We start from the raw sequence: 22,086 nt of genomic DNA on the forward strand, positions 1-22,086 counted from the left end.
TAGGGGAGTGTGATTAGAGAGGGTTTAAAAGACAACTGGATGAGAGTTTGTCAATTAATGTAGACTACTCTTGCAAAATTTTCTTCCAAGGGGAAAACAAGGTGATATCTAGTTAAGCAAATGGGGTTAGGACAAGGTGTGTATGTGTTTTTAAAGACGGGACCAATAACAGCATGTTGACATACTATTGAGAATGATCCAATAGAGACTTTGAAACAAATGATGCAGAAGAGGAATAAGAGGAGAGTTGCTGAAGCAATGCTGCCGGAGGGATGAGGAAGGTGAGATCTAGTGCCCTTGGATCAGGTTTGACTTTAAGTGGGACCATGAATAATTCCTCTATAGTAACAGACAGGAAAGCTGAGAATGTAAGTACAAATGCCGGGATAAGTGTGGAGGTGGGGTCTAAGTCAGTGTCCTGACTGGTTCCATTTTCTTTTCTGGTAGTAAACAAGGCCATCAGCTAAGAGTGGTTCGAAAGGCTGGCATGTAAGTGACAACTGTTATGTCCAAAGTGTGTGAGATTGCTGTTTCCACGTCAGCCAGAGTGAGGCACCAGGAGACTGAGGTCAGTCCAAGGGTTTTCAGGTTTCTACCTCCTCTTTTGTTACTGTCAGGTAACATCACTTTCCCAACCCTGTGCCTGAGGTGGGATGTTGCAATTATCTGAATATACTTGTGACTGGTGAGATATACATTGGGACCAGGGGAGGAATCAGTAGTCACAGCAGAGTGTTAAAGAACAAAATTCAACCCCCCAAATTTGAAGATCTAATTGGCTTTATTAAGCAACTCATGAATCAGGCAGCAATCTCATCTAGCAACCAGAAGGGCAGTCTGAGGGGTTTTATGAAATGGGAAGTTTTTATAGGAATGAGGATGAGGTAAGGGAGCTACTAACAAAAGAAAATAAAGGATTATTTTTAGACATCTTGGGGGAGGGAAGAGCAAAGGTTTGTATCATGCAGATTGCCTCTACTTTCTATGGGGGATGCAAAGGGCCATGTGACAGATTACCTCATTGGTGTTGACCAGAAAATTTCAGACTGGTGATTAAGCTTATATTTCTAGGAGAGGTTGAAACAGCAATTAGGTCAGGTATTAAATCTAGGTTTGGTATCGTGGGATTTAGCACAAGTGATGCCATTTGGGCCTATGGTTTTCTTTTTAAAAACTGTGATGCTCTGAGGGAAGGAGTGTTCTGATCTCTTCTACTACTCTGCTCCAAAAGTTAAGGGTCTTCGTTAACAAACAACAATCGCAATCTACTGTTTTTTTTGTGTCTTCTTTTTAAAGTATATTTTTATTAATTTCAGAGAGAAAGGGAGAGGGAGGGAGAGATAGAAACATCAATGATGAGAGAGAATCATTGATCGGCTGCCTCCTGCATGCCCCACACTGGGGATCGAGCCCACAACCTGGGCATGTGCCCTGACCGGGAATCGAACTGTGACCTGGTTTGTAGGTCGATGCTCAACCACTGAGCCATGCCAGCCAGGTGCAAACTACTGTTCTTAATTTGGAAAATATATCAAAAAATCTTTCCCTTTGTCTTTTATTAGTTTGGGTAGATAATTTTTGTTTATTTTTGTGCATGTGTATATGTGTAATAAACATATACATACATGTATGGAAATTTCATATAAATAGAGAAGGAGAGCAAGCTTGATTTATGAACAAAAGAGCTTTATACATGGTTTTGGTAGACTTACACATTCCCCTTCTTCATTGCAGATATTCAGATCAACTCTAGGAAGGAGCACAGGGACCTTACCTAAGAACAATAGACACAAATCTGTCACCACCATTTTTCCTTCCTATGAGGAGTCTTGATATGTTGTTGTCAAGGAAAGCTCGAGATGAAAAATATAACTCACACTGCCTTCAGTGCAAAGGGGGGAATTATAGACTCAGACAGTAGAACAATTTGACTCCAGGGACTGTCTAATCCAGCGGCCAGATAGATCAGCAGGAACCTGCTTCTTTTGAAATGACTCAGTTCTCATGGTGGCTATTCCCTTATGAGGTGGAGTCCTCTGAGAAGCTGATGCCAAGACAGGATTAGACAGTGTGATGATTTGGGTCTGCATGTGTCAATGTCAACTCAGGTCCTGTGTCCAAAGTCCTCAAAATGCCAGCTATTCTTCTTTTCCCAGTGTACAGTCACCCTAGTAAATTGTTATCGGTCCCTTTGGGGAAGGACTTGGTGAATCATTATAATTTATTTTTAGACAGTGTTGTGGAGTCCCTTCTAAAATATGGCTACCTCTTCAGTCAATGTGTTCTGGATCTGAAAATTGGCTCAAGTTTGGGAACTGTGGCAGGGATCATGACTTTTTATTGGGGCTATTGCCCTCAGCCTCCTGCCCTCCATTGTTGCCCTTTTCTTGTGAATGCTAAACAGCACCTTGCTGACTCCCCCTCTCTTTTGCTCTACTAACCATCCCCACTCCCCACCAGGGGTCAAGTTGTTATGGCAACTGCGGCCTTCTGGCTTCTTGAATTCAAGCACCACAGTTGACCATTATTACTTTGGAGGCTCTATCATTCTGATTGGATGTTATGAAGCCCAGATCCATGACTGCTTCTATTGTCAGTCCTGGCCTGCATCGGAGAGCCATCACTGAACTTAGTGACACTGGTGTGCTTCTTACCAACCCTTTCCTGATGGCCTTTGTGGATGGTGTTTTCTCTGGATCCTCTCCTAGAACATAATCATCTGGTGGTTTTTTGGCCTCGTAGAATATATCTATGTCAGTAGGCCTAATTCTCTAGCCTTTGTACTCCTTCCTATTCCTCCTGCCTGGGCAACTCAGGAATTTCTGCTTTCCTCAGTGTTGGTCATCACTTTCTTCAGGCTTCGAAGAGCCACCCTAACAGTGAGTTTGCCCCCATCCCTGAGGGCTTGCCAGGACATTAAAAAGTCCTACAAAAGTACCCCCAAGTCAATGAACACTTGCTTATCCAGTTTAACATTCTAGAACCTTGTTCAAGCACGCTCAAAATTCAATGTCAATGGTACTCATTGGCAGAAGCCAATATAAGCTAATATACTTTGGAATATAATTTATTTCCTCTCTTATCAGGCCCAGCATATCTACAGCTGGATTCTACTGGGATTTAACTGTTATTGGCCTACAAGCCAGCAGAAGAGGCAGGGGGCACCTATTCATAGACCTTTGCTTTCTAGCATATAGGGAGGCCACCTCTCCAAGCTCTGAGTTTTCAGAGGGAACTGCAGAGTCAGCATTACATCCCTAGGAACATCCACCCATGTACCAAGACCATTAGGAATGTGCTGATCAAAAGGGCACCAGTGTCACTAAGAAATTCAGTATCTTTTTTTTTAAATCCGCACCCAAGGATATTTTTCCATTGATTTTTATTTATTTATTTACTTTTTTGTTTGTTTTCATATTTTTATAGATTTCAGAGAGGATGGAAGCTGATAGATAGAAACATCAATGATGAGAGAGAATCATTGATCGGCTGCCTCCGGCATGCCCCCCACTGGGGATCAAGCCCGCAACCTGGGCATGTGCCCCTGACCGGAATCGAACCTGGGACCCTTCAGTTCTCAGCTGATGCTCTATCCACTGAGCAAAACTGGCTAGGGCTCCATTGATTTTTAGAGAGAGTGGAAGAGAAAGGGAAAGACAAGAGAAATATTGATGTGAGGGTGAAACACATCTATTGGTTGCCTCCTGCACAACCCTCGACCAGAGCCTGGCCAGGGAGGAGACAGCAACTGAGGTACATGCCCTTGACTGGAATCGAACCTGGGACCCTTCGGTCCGCAGGCCAACACTCTATCCACTGAGCTAAACCGGCTAGGACAGCAGTATCTCTTCTTTACAGGCTGAACTGACAGTAGAGGATGGGCTCATTAATATCTATGGTGATAATGAGGTTCCCAAAGTAATAAGGGCCAGATGGTGGCACTTAAACACAGAAACCATGTTTCAGGGTCCCCAGTTTCCTAACCAGAGCTCTGGCCTCAGCATAAGACCTGCCTGACTAGTGATGTAAATGTCTCTGGAGTTCTCTAACTATCGGGCCCTCAATCTGCTGCTTAGCTTTGTTCACTCTTCCATTACAAGGAACAAGGGCTACCAAAGAGGTTCTCTGGAATTCACCCTTACTCTTTGACTGCTAGTCACTGGCCCTTGGTTTCTCATTACCTCTGCAGGGCATCAGTACAGCTCTATCACCAACCAATTCTGTTGTTTTTATAGGCACTGCTTCCCCATTCTTTCAAACGGTTGAATTATTATACCTACCAGGGCAATCTTATCTCCACTAGTTCATTTCCTAAGTGGAAAACATTTCACCACCAGTGAATTTTTAGCAATTCAGCTGTCATCTCTTTTCAGGGACTATGCATACTCCACATATTGCTCAAGATGGCATCTTCTTTATCCATTGAATAATAAGTGAATCAGTCTCAAGGCTTTGTCTTACCTATTGTTTTCTCAGAACACTTCTAGTAACATTTGTATTATTTTTTGTCCTTTAAGAGTCAGCTGCCATGCCTGGCTGGCATGGCTCAGTGGTTGAGCATCGACCTATGAACCAGGAGGTCACAATTCGATTCCTGGTCAGGGCACATGCCCGGTTGCAAGCTCGATCCCCACAGGCGGCCGATCAATGATTCTCTCTCATCATTGATGTTTCTATCTCTCTCCCTCTCCTTGCCTCTCTGCAATCAATAAAAATAGTTAAAAACAAACAAACAAAAGAGTCAGCTGCTAAGATGGGATTAGAAGTGCCAGAGGGAGAGAGAGTCTACACAGGTTCCTCCATTGCCAGCTTCAGAGCCTTTGGGAGTGGTGAGAAGTATGTCTCCGGGTTGGCCCATCCATTTCTCCTCCAGTTGGCCCATTGTCCTTGCTCTGCTCATGTCTGTCTAACTGCCTACCACACCCCTCAAGGATCTTGGCTCTGAATTCTTTCAGGGAAGGGGGGCGTTGGGGTCTCTTAACTGCTTCCTGCTGAGGAGGGATGAAGGTTTCTCTCAGAGCCAAGAGATCCTTGCCCTCTGTCAGAGGGACGATGAGGCCGGGCACGGAAGGAGGTGGGATTGTAACCTGGTGGAGACAAACTGTGTTATAATATTTAGTATTATTGAGCAAAAATTAGAACAGCAAGAATTATAACCAATGGTCTGGTGGAAGGAAAAAGCATTTCAGTTCTAATAATATTTTTAACACATTCATTGGCTATTTGGATTTGCTTTTCTATAGGTGAACTCTTCACATCTCTCTTCCATTGTCCTTTTTTTTTTTTGTCCTTTTCTTGGCAGTTTAGAAGAACACTTTTCATATTATAGCTAATAGCCCTCCATCTCAGCTCTGCATTGCAAATAGGGACGGAAAAAGCAGTCTGGAACTCTTCACATCCTTCCCCTTCTCCATCCTTATTAGCAGTACAGAGTCCATAGTCCTCAGGGTGCAGTCTAAATCAATATGCCAGGAGTGTCATGGGACAACTGCACTGTTCGTTTTTCAAAAACAAAACAAGATAGGCCCTGGTCAAGGACAAGTTTCCATGCCCTGTCCCACCCACCTCTATCCCCATCCCCACATTGGGGCAATATTGCTCTAATTTTAGTCATTCTGGAATCATCTGTACCATTTTCCCATATCCTTTAAATCATGTACTACTATTTATAGTTCTGAAACTTTATATGTTGCCAGTATTTCATTATATCTACTACTTATATGTTTCTGACACACTTAAAAAATAAATTCATAGCTATGAAAATTCAAAAGAAAACAAACCTCAGAGGGAAGGTAGGGGAGGGTGGGGGTAAGGGGCAGAGATCAACCAAAGGACTTATATGCACGCATATAGGCCTAATCAATGGACACAGACAACAGGGGGGTGAGGGCATGAGTGGCGGGGGATGGAGGGGTAATGTGGGGATAAGGACACATATGTAATAACTTAATAAAGAAACTAAAAAAAAAAAAAAAAAAGAAAACATCCTTCTGCATACCACTTAAAATACACCACACTTTGGGAAACTGGTTAGAGCATGCCATCGGGCCACAGATCAAGAATGTACAGAGTTTCAGGAGCTCTCCACTTAATGGCACAACTGGAGGGTAGGATCATTTACCTCTGGGGAAAACAGCACAGAAAGGTGCGAAGCTTTACACATAATTGAGTGCTGAAAATTAGAATCCAGGCGTTTTTCCAAAAACAACAGGATAGCAATGATCCATCAAGTCCGGCTGGTCAGGACTCTAGTTAGCCCGAGCCCCGTGCATACTGGGATTACATTATGAACATTCTGTGTTCTGGCCGGAACATTAGGAGTGCTAAGGTTCTGTGAGATATGCGGGGGTCCAGGGTTTAGAAGGAGCTGCCTCAGGACCCCGGGCTGTGACAGTCCACAGTCCCTGAGCGGGGTCTGCCAGTCCAATCTGGAACCGGGTGCCGGCCCCAGTCCCAGTGGCTGGAAACCTGTGGACCGCAAACCTGAGGAGCCATGTGCTGGCTGCGGGCCTGGGGCCAAATTCTCCTGCCAGTTTTCCTCTCTCTCCTTCTCATCCAACTGCTTATCAGCTTCTCAGAGAAGGGTTTTTCTCAAATCTCCAGACACAAGGGCAAGCAGAGACCAAAATCTGCGGACGATGAAGGTGAGCCATCCCAAACCCAGAGGCGGTGCCCCACAGCGCCACCTGCCCTCTCTCCTTCTTGATCCATGGTGCCAACTGGCAGGATATTTTCATCTCGAAAATTACCGTTTGCGGTTGGAGAGAAAACATATATAAAGGCTCCTGACGTTTTGGGTGAAATCCAGTTAAATTGCTCTCGAATTAATTTGTCTTATATGAAATGAAGAAAAGTGGATTAAAATAGTTTTAAATTTGGGAGAGCAGGCCCCTCCCCTCACTTTCTGCATGACCTACATAGCCCATAAGCTTTGTGCTGTGAATACGCTGTTGGTTTTTGTTCTAATCAGACTTCACTCAATGGCCATCTCTAGTCTTTCTAAGTGTTTTAAGATCTTAGTTAATAAGTTGCTTACTTTGGGGTCTTATCTTAAGAAATAGTTACTTTGGTTTGGAGACTTCCTTTGGCTCTCCGCTCCAACTGAAGACATTCTGCAACATTCAAAACCATGCTGAGTAGAATTCATGAACTTGCAAGTACGGATTTTAGAATCCTAAATTGGAATTGCATAGATAGAATGAGGACAAAATTTGAATTACTTGGAAAATGGCCTGCAAAGCCAAGATTGCCATTTTTATGAAGACTGTAAGACAGAATAATTACTGCTCTCTGGCTTCTGGAGTCTAAAAGAATGTTAAGATCTGTTAGCGAATCAGTCTTCCTTAGAAAAAACAAACCCAGAGCGCTCAGCTTTGAGAGGAGGGGAGTGGGGAGAGACTGAATTAAAGGGCCTGGCTTGTTTCCTCTGGTTTCATCTTCCCCACAGATTTCTCTCTCTGTCACCCCCATACACACTCCAAGAGGACAGTGTTCTAGTACCATCCTGCCCTGTTCTCCCACACACAGTGCCTGCAAACGGGGCCACACAGAGACACAAATCCTTCTTTTTGTTCCCTAGGAAATTGGAGTCATACTAGAATTTATTCAAAAGACCTTCAAAACGCTTGAAGAAGAACAAAAAGGCCTGGGCACGGAAGGAGGTGGGATTGTGAGGCAAATAATAAAAGCACGGAATAAACAAAACAAATCGAGAATCATAGAGACCACAGTCAGTTCTAGGGCTGACTAACCCCAATCAGTGTTGCTGAGGAAACAGCGTCCTTTATGGGGGAAAGCCTGGTTCAACCTGTCCCAGGCCTCCCGGGGGCTGGCGTCAGCCTGGGGCAGCCTCCCCTTGGTGCTTGCATCTAACTTTGCTGCCTAACAGGGAGATGGTTTCTTAGACTTGATTCCTTCACTTCTCAAACTGAGGAAGGCATTCTGACCCCTCACGGAGATCCCACCTCCATCCCTGGTAGGACTCTGAGTGAGGGGTAGGCCTTGTACCCAGGCAAGCACAGGACGTTGGGGATGATCCCACATCAAGTGAGACCTCCCGAAAACAGGCCTTTGAACCCTGATGCCCATTTCTATTTGAGAGCTTAGGAAGCAATATCCCAAGGAGGTACAGTTTGCCCTTGGAACTTTGGGCTAAGGATTTTCTTCCCCAGTGTCTAATGAATGAACGAAAAAAGTACTAACATATAGAGAAATTCTCTCAGGAGCAACCAGACGACAAATGGGCATAGTCTAAAGAGCAAGTGGCAACCAAGAAAAGAAACAGAACTCTCTAGGTCAGGATAGCACAGCACAGCATGGCCAATCAAATTTGGAGGGTACCATTTCCTATTTTTTCTTTTTCTTTTTTTTTTTTTAAATATATTTTATTGATTTTTTACAGAGAGGAAGGGAGAGGGATAGAGAGTTAGAAACATCGATGAGAGAAACATCGATCAGCTGCCTCCCGCACACCTCGCACCGGGGATGTGCCTGCAACCAAGGCACATGCCCTTGGCCGGAATCGAACCTGGGACCCCCCAGTCCTCAGGTCGACACTCCATCCACTGAGCCAAACCGGTCAGGGAATTTCCTATTTTTTCAAGTAACAGGAGAAAATAAGAGTTAGGATTTAAATGGCACTAATAGGAAAACTTTCTAGATATATGGAAATAATAAAGTAAAATGCTGTGGTGTGGATGAATATGCTATAAAACAGGAATGACTAAATGAAATGCACTTTTATATAATGTTGAGCAGTAGATAGGCTTTGTATTTACAGTTTTGTACTTCATATTTTTTTCTTGTAGGATGTGCATCAAACAAAAATTGTCATTTGTGCATACGAGATAGAAAAGTAAGTTACTTTTCAATGAGGAGCTTGTCTTGGGAATGTTATAAAGTCACATAATTTAGAGCTGCAGTCTAAAAGATATGACAGATTTTGTCTTACATGATTTCTATAATATGAATAGCTGTTACTAAGATGTATTTCTAGTTTCCAATCATTCTCCAAGGACTAGAAATAAACAAGAAATAATTTAGTACAAACATGTACTTCCTTCTAGATGCTTCAGAAACAAAATGTTATTTTGCATGAAAAAAGAAGTGTACTGCCTTCGGGAAGAATTTTTTCTATATCAAGGAAAAGATAAGCCCTTTGAGATACAGTGAAAATTTCCTTGCTACTCTACTCCTTAGATCAGAAAGGATTACAGACGCACTGTTCCTTAACCGCTATGTAGCTAACGTCCCCTTTGCTGATGCTCAGATGTCTCACACCATTATTCTTCACTTCAGATTTGGAAGAGAGCAGAAATGCCATGAGGTAAATGGTGTTACAGAGAACTTGGCAGCAACCCTCTCAAAACCTTTCTACTCTAATAAGTATTGGAGAACTGAAAATTAACACCAGAGACGCACAAAATCACTAATTAGAAAAGGGCACACTCTGGTAACTGCTATCTGTCATAGTGATCTGGACGGACCAACCTGTGCCCCTACTTATCCTCACATAGGCAATTCCTCCGCTTTAATGAGGCCTTGGGCTCAGGGCTCTTGGACTTCTCCACCCAATTCCTGCCATAATTGGATGTGCTTGCCATACTTGGCGATGGCCCAGACACACTGGGTCCTGCCGTGCCCTGACTCCTCAGCTCTGTGCATTCGGTTTTCACTTCCACGGCCACCCCGAGTCTGCGTGGCCTACAATGGCTCTTGCATTCTCATTACCTTACACTGCACATACTTTTTGCCTCAAGAAGACAAGACCATCCTCTGGTTCTTTACTCTCCTATTTTTCCTCCAGCTATGGCCCCCTCCAATGGACTTCCTTCTTCCTGTGAATTCTCCTGGCTGTTCACTTGAATGGACACCTTTTTTTCTTTGTTTTTTTTTCATGTTTGAAAAGAAATTTTCAAACATGAAAACAGTATAATAAAGCTTTATACCCCCTTCAAGACCCACCTTAGCAGATCTTATTTCATGTATGCCCTCTCCTCCAAAATGGATAATTCTGAAGCAAATAATGATATGGATACCATAACATTTTATTTGCAAGCCAATCTCTCTTTTTGTATGGAAAATAATACAATAGTTAAATAATAATACAAGAATATAAGAATAAACTCTATTTTCCATATTCATCATTATAAGCCTACTTTTGCCTCACCCTGAATATATATAGTATACCAACTCCTTTTTATTCCCCACAATATTCCAGTTTGAATGATAAATTATATGCTTATCCTTCTTAACTATAAGGGAATCTTCCTCAGATTCTATTGGAAACATTTTCTTGTAATTTAACAGTATGTGACTAGCCTTCCTACAGTTAGAAAACCTTCTTACCAAAAACAAATCCACTAACAGCAACTAAGTTACAGTACTACCCCCAGCACACAATCATAAACTCGGCATATGAAAGGCATTATATTTTTGTTGTTATCTTCTCTTTCATTAGAAATAAAATCTAAGAAACTTGTGAACTTTCAGCTTTCGTTGTTGTTCAGAATCATTATGTGTCACTTGGAATGATAGATTTCAATTATGATGTCACAATGATGAGACATATCCTGTCACCCTTTTTTTCTTTTTTTGCTGCAGACTGAGCTTTAAAATTGACTTACAAAATGAATTAGAGTAGATTATAAGTTTTCTCCATAATCACTTTTCTCATTCATTGCATCTTGATATGAATTATTGGTTGGGACAGAAAGGAATGAAGTTATAGCAACCCCAGTGGGTTTTTTGACTTTCCCATAGCACAGTCATAGGAAATAACCATTACTCACATGTCTGTGAAATACACTTATAAATGCCATACCTCAAACCCCACAAGGATGGCCACTGTGATATCTATTATTCTGAAAGGTGTGTGTGTGTGTGTGTGTGTGTGTGTGTGTGTGTGTAAGGGGGTGGACAGGATCATGGATTCGAATCTAGATATGCCACTGACCATGTGGAGGACCTCTCAGGAGTCTCTCCGCTAAAAGAAAATGCAGAGGACTAGTTTCATGGGTTACTCTCCAAGGCAACACCTTAATTGCTCTTGGCATAACCATCCTTCTGGAGCCTGATATTCCTGGAGAAGTTTAAGGCCTTCTGTCAAGTTTCTCATTTTTCTTCTAAACCAATTCAGTGTCTTTTCTTTTACACTCACTTTTCCCCTTGGGAAGTCGGCTCACAGTTCCAAGACTACTCCCTGAGTCTTTACCTCCGTGCATACACCATACTCGGAAGCACATTCACAGACTCAGGACCGTTCTCCTGTTCCCTCTATGATAAATTCAGTCTATTTCTCAGCATTGGCTCCTTTCTTTTTTTTCTTTTTCTTTTTTTATTGCTTAAAGTATTACAAAGGGTATTACATATGTGTCCATTTTATCCCCCCGCCCTAGACAGTCCCCTAGCCTCCCCTACCCCCCAGTGTCTTATGTCCATTGGTTATGCTTATATGCATGCATACAAGTCCTTCAGTTGATCTCTTACCCCCCTTCCTCCTGCCCCCCAACCCTCCCTGGCCTTCCCGCTGCAGTTTGACAATCAGTTTGAGGCAGCTCATCAGTTCAGATGAAATGGGAAAAACACACACAAAACCCAAACTTCTTATTTCCTTCTAGCAGTTAAAGTCCTTATGCTGCCTTTGCTTCCTTATCCCCAGGATTTAATGACTAGCAACTGATTTAGAGTTCACCAAAGACTCTCCATAACCAAAGGCACTGACCTTTCAACTTAGTCCCTCCTTCTGGAGACTTGCTCCTTTCTTGGTGACCTGGACTTTACACATTACCTGCTCTGCTTCTTTCCTCCCCTCTCCGCTTCCTTCATCTGTTCCTCTTCCTCATCATTCCTCACACTCCAAAGCAATTTTTAATACCATGTTCTCACCCTTGTGCTATCTCACCTACTGCCATGACCTCTGCTAGTACCTGCACATAAAGAAATCCCCAATTCATATTCTTAGACCTAATAGTCCCTGGATCTTGGGGTGACACAGTTCTTTTTTAAATATATATTTTTATTGCTTTCAGAGAGGAGGGAAGCGGGAGAGAGAGATGGAAACATCAGTGATGAGAGAGAATCATTGATCTGCTGCCTCCTGCACACGCCCTACAGGGGATGAGCCCACAACCCTGGCCATGTGCCCTGACTGGGAATTGAACCTCAACCTCCTGGTTCATAGGTGGATGCTCAATCACTGAGCCACACCAGCTGGACGTGATACAGTTCTCGATTAACATTTCTTCATCACCTCAAGTTCAAATTTTCTAAAACTAAATTCCCAAGTTTTCTTCCCCAAAGAAGCTCCTTTTTTATTTACTTCTTTATTTTTGGTAGCATTTTCCCAGACATAATTTTCTAAATCTTTGGCTCCTTTCTCTTACTTTTCCTCTCTCTCTGCAGTTCACAAAGTCCTATCAGTCCTTCCATTTGTCTTTCGACTGGAACAGTCTTAGACTTTGTAGGCTTCTGCCCGTCCAGGCCTTCCTGATGTTTATTCATTATCATAAAGTAGCAATTCCATTGTGTCACCTATTAGCTCGAAACAATTCAGCTGTCCCCTTATTGTTAAAATATAGACTCCATAGTCTGGCAATCCACCCCCCTCACAATCAGAGAAATTTACCTTCCAAATAATTGCACAAAGGTCCACCACAGCAGATTTCAGCCCTGCCACGTGGATACCTGTTCTCTCATTCTGCTGTGACTTGTGTGTCTAAGGCCTACTCTGTCTTCTACTGATTTCACCTAATCCTCAAGACTCAGACAAAATCTGTATATCCCCTGAAAAAATCTAAACTAGTCATGCCAATTAGAAGTGAATACTTTCTCTTATAAATTTCTATTACATTTATATCTGTTCCACTCCCTCCCCCCCCCCCCCTTTTTTGTTAATCCTCACTCGAGGATATTTTTCCATTGATTTTTAGAAAGAATGGAAGGGAGAGGGAGAGACAGAGAGAAACATTGATGTGAGAGACACATGCACCCCTCCTGCATGCACCCCTACCAAGACCAGGGAACCTGCAACCAAAGTATGTGCCCTTGACCGGAATCAAACCTTGGACCTTTCAGTCCACGGGCCGATGCTCTATCCATTCAGCCAAACTGGCTAGGGCTCTTCCACTCCTTTCGAAATTATAATGTTCTTTTACTTAGAGATTTGTTTTTTGTAGAGTGTACATACTGTACCTGCCAAACAAAGCAAAAGCAGCACTCTCTATATCTGTATAACCTCTGCTGTGTCTGGCATCTGCCCATAAATAATGAGTGAATGCTCTTTTGATCCTTTCAATGTCCACTACTCTAAAATCCCCCTTTGCACAATAACACGTATGTACTATTTTTTGCAGGATTATATTAAACCATCAGTTTATACATTGTTAACAAGCCAGTAAACATTATTAAGTACCTCTCCTTTTTTTCTGCATTTTCTTATTTTAATGATATTTGCTTATAAAAATATCAATTTTGATGTCTGTATAAGCTTATTAACAGAGTTCTACCTTAGAACAAATACTCTAGTTTCCCCATGAATTATCTTAACTATCATTCTAAAGTATTTTAGCTGACTGCTGAGGTGCCACTCTCTGAAGAATCTGAGGTCAGCATGACTTTATATTGATTTGGACAGTCTTTCTAAACTACAAGAGAAAAATCCATGTAATTTGTTTTAAATTATAAATTACCAATTTAGGGTTGTTGAATATATTATACTGTTCCTCTGGGTAATGTGAAGTTTGATTCTTTGAAGACTTTTTAGATTTAGTTAAGGTGTTCGTCTCTTTGTGGTAAGTGACAGAACCCAACTCCAACAAATTTAATAAAAAGGGGAATTTTTGACTCACAAAATTGGGAAGCCCAGGAGTGGCATGGCTTCATACTCGGCTGAATCCTAAAGGAGAGTGTTTCCACTTCCTTCTTTCTTTTCTTCTCCCAGTTCTGCCTCCCTCTGTGGATTGACTTATTTTCTTCTGTGGCAAATGGACATTGTTCACAAAGCTGGAGAGGAGGCCTCTCCCAGCAGGTCCTTCCCAATTTCTGTATACAACTCCAGAGACGGTTCTGACTGGCCCGATTTGGGTCTTATGTCCAGCCCACCACTGGTCACTGGGACCGCGGGATGGGCCACCCTGAGTGCCACCACTTGTGTCTGATGATTCGACATTAGAAAGTGGTGGGCAAAGCTGTCCGACAGCTGCAGAGCCACGTGGAGTTGGGGGAAGAGGCCCACAAAGGAAAGAGGGTATAGTTGCTAAAAGAAGAAAGATGGGCACACGAGCTGGGCAGACAGAGAGTAAAAAATAAACGACCTTAGTCTACTCTATTTTACCCTTTGACCTTTCAGGACACATACATTTTATTGTCCCCATCCCTACATTAAAAAAAAAAAATGCCTCTGCAAAATAATGCAACTAGCCTTCAACTAAAATTGTACTTACCCAAAGTCAGTCAGTTATTGCACCCCCCGACCCCCCCCCACCCTCCCACCCCACCCCCCGCCCACCAACCGCTTTCAGCTCTAAGATTGGGAACTCAGAGAGAGAGGTGCAGATTGTGCAGCTGTTCTGTGCAAGTTCCCTGGACAAGCAGTGAGTCACCAGTCCGGCTGCCCAGGCTTACCCAGTGAAGGCGCTCTTTTCCATTGATTCCTGAGCCCCCATCAGAGAGAGGCACAGGGAAGGAGGTCTCTTCTGAGGACTGCGTTGCTTTAGAAGCTCACCTGTTGCGAACTTGTTCCTGGGGCCTGGGAATTAGCTCAGTGCTGAGTAAGCACAGGCCCCTCCCTGATAGGTTCGGGATTTTTTTTGGCAATTCATCTCCCTTAAAACTCTGCGAGATAAAAAACAAAACAGAAAACTACCTGCTAGGTGGCCTGGGTGCTCAGAAACTCTAAGCACTAAGAACCAAAGGAGGAAATCTTCAGTTCTTTCCAGCCTCTGTTGGTTCAACTAGGCCTTGACTTTGCAGTTCCCGTCTTTATACAACAGGGCAAAAGGACAGGACCCATTCAGCCTAACTGGCTTCAATCTCAGACTGGCCTAAATGGTTTTATTTGACCTTTGGTCTTGGTTTGTATGAAACAAAACTGGCCTGTGAATACCTCCTGCAACCAGGCTGTGTCTAAAGCAGGGGTGGGCAAACTTGTTGACTCGAGGGCCACAATGGGTTCTTAAACTGGACCGGAGGGCCGGAACAAAAGCATGGATGGAGTGTTTGTGTGAACTAATATAAATTCAAAGTAAACATCATTACATAAAAGGGGATGGTCTTTTTTTTTTAGTTTTATTCATTTCAAACGGGCCGGATCCGGGCCGCGGGCCATAGACTTTATCTAAAGGGTAGTTCTTTTCATTGAGGTGCTGGTCTCAGGATGTGCAGCCAGAGTGACTGGGAGGGTCTGGAATCTCTTATAGGTTTGGTTACCAGCATAGAACCACATCGACTAGGTTACAACTGCAGGTTCCTTATTTACTAGGCATGTGACCTTGTGTAAATCATTTGACTGCTCTGTGTCTTATTGTCCTCAAATATAAAGTGGACATAATGGCAGGTAGCTCACAGGGTTGTCATGAGGATGAGTTAATACATAAAAGGGACTTAGAATGGTGCCTGTTATCCAGTAAGCCCTATGTAAATAACAGCCATTTTTACTACTCTGTCCTTGGTTTTTTTTTGTGTGTGTGTGTGTTTTTTTTAACTTATCCAGGTTCTAGTCTTATCTCCCACAATGGTTTCCACCTTTGTACCTTGCTTTTGCTTACTTCAACAAAGCACTTAGAAGTCAGTTTTCCTATTTCCATATGATTATCTGACCACCTGTGAGCAGGAAGAGGGAGGGGGATGAGGTGGGATTGAAGGGATGAGACAGCCACCACCAGGCCCACATGTAGCGGAGGAAAGAGTGGGTGCTGCCAACAAGAGGAATGGGTAAGAGTGTCGGAGAGAGAGAGAAACAAATCCTATCTACTGAAGTCATTATTACTACTTCATGAAGCAATGGCTCAGGTTTGATTCCCCAAACACAGCGCCTGAGAAAAGGACTCAGGTACATGTCATTTCTTCAGCAACTGCTCTTCAGCAAAAACTGATGAAAAAGAAAAGGATTCGGGGCACGTAAGGGACAAGAACCAAGCAAAGATGTGGTCTCAGCTAAAGTCTACCCTTGGCCTGAACCACAGGCAGCCCTGGGGTAAAAAAGAGTCACTAGCAGAGTTATCCCTGCCTTTAGGCAAAGATGCCCACTGTTTGGGACCCTACATATGAGCCAGTAATGGCGGGGTGAAGGGGGAAGTTACCTCAAGGGCAAGGTAATCCTACCCACTGAGGACAACCCAAGAAGGAGGTCAGCTTGGGCCACTTGCAGCCAACACCCATTGCAGCTGGGATTGGGTACATGGGCCTGGTATGGAGGATCTGGGCAGACTACCAACAGCATGAATAATCCTATGTAATAAAAAGGTAATATGCAAATCAACCGAATAGGGACGACTGGAACACCTGCAGCCCCTCCCCACGGTGGGCCCCACCCCTGAGCAAGCCCCCCCAACCTGATTGGGGGCGGAGCCAGCAAACTGTCTCAGCCCCTCACTCCAGCCAGCCCACCCCCAATGGCCCCCATCAGGGGCAGGCTGGCTGGATCCCACCAGTGCACCAGCCTCTAGTAATAAAATAATGATGATGATGGCTGTTATTTATTGAATATTTATTGAACTAGCCCTAAATCTTACTGGAATTGGGATTATTATATTTGAACACTGCTTTTATTTTTTTCTTTCCAAATACAGTGTTTTTGGTGCAGTGGCGAAAACGTTTGCAAAAAGTTTTGTTTTTCAAATAGGGGGTGTCAGTTAAGTTCGTCATTTTGGTTAAGCTGTAAAGGTAAGTTGTCACTATTTGAATTTTTATGTTCTTATAAAAATTGACCTGAAAATACTAGTGATTTGTTACACTTGAAGGATTAGAAATTATCTTATTTGCTTTATTAAAGTAACAGGAGGTCTGTTCATTGGTGCTTCCCCTGAGACTGGCTGACACTAGTTCTTTCCAGACTCTGTTGGTTCAACTAGGCTAACATTCATTCTGATTGGTGGGTGGGTCCCTTACCATACCAGTTGTTAAATACTTTAAAGTTCATCTCTACTCTGGTGTACAATAACCATAGCCAGAGAAGGGAGGACTGTGTTTTTAGGTTGTTTCAGGAACTCCAGGTGTTTCTTATAAGCTAGTACTAGGGTGAGGATATATTGAATCCAGTAGCTATAACTTATATTTCCTCAGGGAATGTATTTTGTACTGAGAATTGTCATTCAGAACAATGACTCCCTAGGACCGAACAAATCTCAATCATCAAAGAATCTTCAAATTACATCTACCATGTTATACTTTTGGTTTGGTATATGGTAGCTATCAAAGCAGGGAAATGTATTAGAACCTTTAAAGAAGTTTTCAAAAAGAGTTAAAGCAACAGGCTTTCCAGGGGAACCCTGACTATATAAGAAAACCCTTCCAGAGCCACCAGTTGTCTATGTCTTTTTCTTAATTGAAGTGAAAAAATACCAATTTTGCCCTCAAGTCCCTGTTTTCTTCAGGTATTATTAGGTCTGTTTAAATCATAATTGTTTGCAGCAAAGAGGTATAAAAAAGTAAAACTTGATACATTTAGTATGAGTGGGAACCTTAGTCTCCTACTTCATGTTCTGCCCTTCTAGTTTCACATAGCATGGGGTGTGGTGGGGGGGGGGGTAGTTTACAAATGCTGGAAATCCGTTTCCCAGAGAGCATTTGTTGTCTCTTTCATAAGGAACTGCTGAAATTCAAACAACAACGCAGCCCCAGCTATCTCTATAAAAGCGTGAAGGCAGCTGGATAAAATAGAGGAAAAGGTAGCCAATGGCCCAATAGTTTACCAGTTTGAAGATAATGTTACCTCGTCTTAGCAACCCAGATTATTTTTAAATGTTAGTGACTGCTGTGTTAATGGTAATTTGATTGGAGTATGTGATGTATGTTATTGTATTTTCAGAAAGGGCTGAATTTGTACTTAATCAGACTATGTGATAATAGAAAAGATGAAAATATAAGAAATTATTAATCTTCTGTTAACTTAAAATATGTTTCTTTTTGTACATTTCAGTTGACCTGTTTGGATTCCTGATGCTTCTGCTCATTGCAATATTAATTATATCATTCATTTGGTATTGCTGCCTCCTTCACTATTACCTGCAGGGGTATGTTCATTTCATCCTTAGTAAGAATGCACTTGGGGATAATATCATTGAAGAAAATACTAAGCTAGTTATCAGGAGTGTTTTACCTTTTTAATGTAATAAAAGTAATATATCCAGATGATAAGGAAAAAAGTATAACATCTTATAAAATGAAAAATTTAAATTTCTCACCCTCTCCTCTACCTCTGATACCTCCTCCCCAGAAGTAATTTTTTTTAGTATGATTTTATTTGCAGTTCTTCTTTTGCTCACCTCTATATATTTGAACAATATGGTTACAGCCCCTCTTCATGATATATTAACTTTAGATGTTTTCTATTGACTCCTCATCATGAAAGCTGAGAAACTTATCTTGCATTTTATGCATTTTTTGGTTGTTTTTTTTTCCTGTTAGTGGATATTATCATTTTATTTTTGAATTTTAATTATTAGTTCTTAAGATTACTAATCTTTCTTCTGTTTGTTATCTTTTTAACTTTGAGTAATATAATCTCTGTTTTTATACTTCTCCCATTACTTAAGATAAGGAAATTTGGGACCTTATATGTCCTATTTGTCCTCTCCTCCTCTATCATCTAAACTCTGTAAACTGTCTCACTCCTTTGATCTTTTCAAGTGTACACTTTATTTTGTAACTATATTTATATCTTAAAATGTTTATAGTTTGAATCCAAAATTTTTAAATGAATAAAGATAATAGAACATATTATGATTGTATAAATATTGATTATAAAGGACCAAAATGGAAATAAGAAATGTATTTCTGTCACTATCCCAGATTGCTTGAAAGAGAAGTACCTCGTGTCAAGGTCAAATAGATGCTCTTTGCTTCCTCTCCATTTCTCATATCCTGCTACGTTTCAGCTTGCTTCATGTTTACATTGTGACTTTCCTATACAGCCTTTGCATTTTCTAGAGTTTTCGATCACCTTCATTATTTCTTGTCAGGAATGACACATGTGTCTTTATCCCATCACTGTGATTACTTATCTTACTATTTGGTAAATATATATTTATTTTCTTCTTAAGACATTCTTCTAAAAGTCCTGATTTCCTAATTTATAAAACTTAGTTTATTTTCAGTGCTGTACTGAGTTAGAAGAATTTTTTTGACACCTCTTCTTTATAGGATTGATTTTTGTTTTCCTTTTACTGGAGTACATCCTCAAGTAATTTTTTCAAAAGGAGTTCTTAGAAGCATGCATGGAAAGTATTTCCATAGTCCACGCATGTCAAAAGATTTGTTTTTCTTCATTATTCTTCAGCCCAGCATGGTATTATTTTCTTTCTTCTGATTATACACCTTTTCCAAGAAGGACCCATAGATAAGACAGATGCGCGAATAGGCCCACCTGTAAGTAAAATGTGCCCCCCTCGCTTCCACTCTCTCTAAAAATATCAATGGAAAAAATACCCTCGAGTGAGAATTAACAACAACAAAAAACCCCCACAAATGAACAAGATAAGGATTGGCCATATATTCTACTTGCTTGCTTAAGACCTCTATTTTCTATAAGATTTTGTATTTTTTCTGGCTTTGAGCCTTTATATCCTTTTTTATTAACATACAAAAATAAAAGATGGGGTAAGTTAAAAGATAACTTCTATTCTTTATCTCTAGAACATAAATATATTCAGAAGGAAAAACCTATAGAATATATTACATGTGTGGTAAGAGGCTGTGGCATACATGTTATTTTTTTCTTTTATATATTTTCCCCAAATCCTGGTGTCTTACATAGGTCATCACTTTTTTTGTATAGTGCCTATGAGTAAGGTGGCAAATTATACCCATAAGAGAAGGGGTCCTAAGCAAATATCCATCACTGAAACTTATTTTGTCTGCAGTTTAAAAGGAAGCCCTACAGTGCAATATAGAGACAATGTATCATAGAATTGTACACTTGAAACCTACATAATTTTAGTAACCAATGTCACCCCAATACATTTAATAGAAAGCAAGAAAGAAAACCAGGGGAAGTGGGGAGGGAGGAGTAAATCCCTGAAATCTTTTTACAAATATGGGCCAACAATTGTACTCAGTTCTAGTTTCAACCACCATCTCTTCATCTTCAGTTTCTTCTAGAGATCTTCTAGACCTAGTTAATTCAATGAGCACTATATTCTGTGAGAGGAAGTTGTCTTACTAAGGGTTTATTTCATTTCATGATCCAAAGATCCTGGTTGGGTTCCAGAAACACCCATCTTTCATTTAAAAAATACCCTTGAATGACTAATGGAGCATCAAAATATTGATTGCTACATTTGATCTAATATTACTCAGCAGATATGATTGAAAAGTTAAAGCACTTTTAAAAGTTTCAAATGTTAGCCTGGCTGGTGTGGCTCATTGGCTGAGTGTTGACATATGAACCAAATGGTCACAGTTCGATTCCACAGGCTCTAACCCCAGTGTGGGGTGTGCAGGAGGCTGCTGATCAATGATTCTTTCTCATCACTAATCTTTCTTTCTTTCTTTCTTTCTTTCTTTCTTTCTTTCTTTCTTTCTTTCTTTCTTTCTTTCTTTCTTTCTTTCTTTCTTCCTTCCTTCCTTCCTTCCTTCCTTCCTTCCTTCCTTCCTTCCTTCCTTTCTTTCTTTCTTTCTTCCTTTCTTTTTTGGTTTATTTTTGTCTGTTTGTCTGTTTGTTAATCCTCGCTAGAGAATATTTTTCCATTAATTTTTAGGGGGAGAGAAAGAGAGAGGGAAAGACAGAAACATCGATGTGAGAGAAACACATTAATTGGTTACCTCCTGCACGAGCCCTGACCAAGGATTGGCCAAATATTGACCAAGGGCTCGGGCACGGGATGTAGCCTGCAACCAAGGTACGTATCCCTGACTGGAACCAAATCCGGGACCCTTTGGTCCACTGAGCCAAACCAGCTAAGCCATCACTTATGTTTCTATCTCTCCTTTCCTCTCTTCCTCTCTGAAATCAAGAATATTATATTTTAAAATATTTTTTTTAAATTTCAAATGTTAGAGAATATAAATGTTTACCTGTTCATCTACTCAGCTCCTTCTTAACTCTCTGTTGTAGCAAATGTATATTGAGAGTGTATTATGCCATAGGCAGGTTGTTGTCACTAGGGATATAATTGTAAACAAGAAAGACCAAATTCTTATCTTCATGGAGTTTACATCCTACTAAGGGGACATAGACAAGAAACAAGCAATTGTTCATTCTGTTATTAACTTATTGATATTTTTAATGATAGTCCACTTATTTTAATTGTGTTGTTCTTAAACACTTCAATTCTGATGGTGGATAAATAAAGGGAGAACTTTAGTAGAGGATTGGTAATTTAAAAATTGCATAAGTTTAGTCTTTTAAAGAAATAAAATAATTCCAGTTATAGCCTTAAGTATTCTGAAAATAAGCCTGACTAATTCTAAATTTACTATCACTTTTAACAGTGCTGTTAGGAGACCACAGGGTTTTTTTATTCACCAAGGAAATTATGGCAAGTATTTTAATTTATTTGATATGATGCTCAGACTCCTGGTAACTCACAGCTGCAAGTCTTTCCTTCACATATTCCAGGATGAACATTAAAGTATGAGTAGAAAACATGACAGCTGATTTCATTGTTCTCATTTCTCACACACATTCTTGTAACTTCAATAGTCTAGGATGGGTAAAACCACAATATTGTTAGAGAAGAGTTAAAATTTCCAACCCAGACTGGATAGTAATAGCCTTCCCAGTTCTCCCAACTCCCACTCCACAAAAGCAACTCAACAGAAGGGGACCTTTGCCTTAAGGAATCCCTGTAGGCTTCTCCCAAATTAATTCATTTCATCTTACCTTAGTTGGCTGATCCTCTATCCACACTTCTCCACTTGATTCTTTAC

General features: G+C 41.1%; 1 protein-coding gene across 1 annotated transcript; it reads left to right on the plus strand.

Moving 5' to 3' along the window:
• Positions 1-6,493: 6,493 nt before the first annotated feature.
• PTTG1IP2 (PTTG1IP family member 2) lies at positions 6,494-21,722 on the plus strand. Its single transcript, XM_059711267.1, has 5 exons — positions 6,494-6,644; positions 8,808-8,854; positions 16,788-16,881; positions 18,137-18,250; positions 21,649-21,722. Exons 1-5 carry the CDS (start codon positions 6,494-6,496, stop codon positions 21,720-21,722), a joined length of 480 nt encoding a protein of 159 aa, XP_059567250.1.
• Positions 21,723-22,086: the final 364 nt, after the last annotated feature.

The sequence above is a fragment of the Myotis daubentonii genome, chromosome 10 (assembly GCF_963259705.1).
Source record: "Myotis daubentonii chromosome 10, mMyoDau2.1, whole genome shotgun sequence".
NCBI lineage: Eukaryota > Metazoa > Chordata > Mammalia > Chiroptera > Vespertilionidae > Myotis > Myotis daubentonii.

Bases quoted from the DNA above. Each gene is read 5' to 3' on its own strand.
- PTTG1IP2 (XM_059711267.1), top strand. From the start codon at position 6,494: ATGTGCTGGCTGCGGGCCTGGGGCCAAATTCTCCTGCCAGTTTTCCTC. The intron at 6,645-8,807 runs GTGAGCCATCCC...TTTTTCTTGTAG, and splicing joins AAAATCTGCGGACGATGAAG to GATGTGCATCAAACAAAAAT. The intron at 18,251-21,648 runs GTAAGAATGCAC...CACTTTTAACAG, and splicing joins GTATGTTCATTTCATCCTTA to TGCTGTTAGGAGACCACAGG.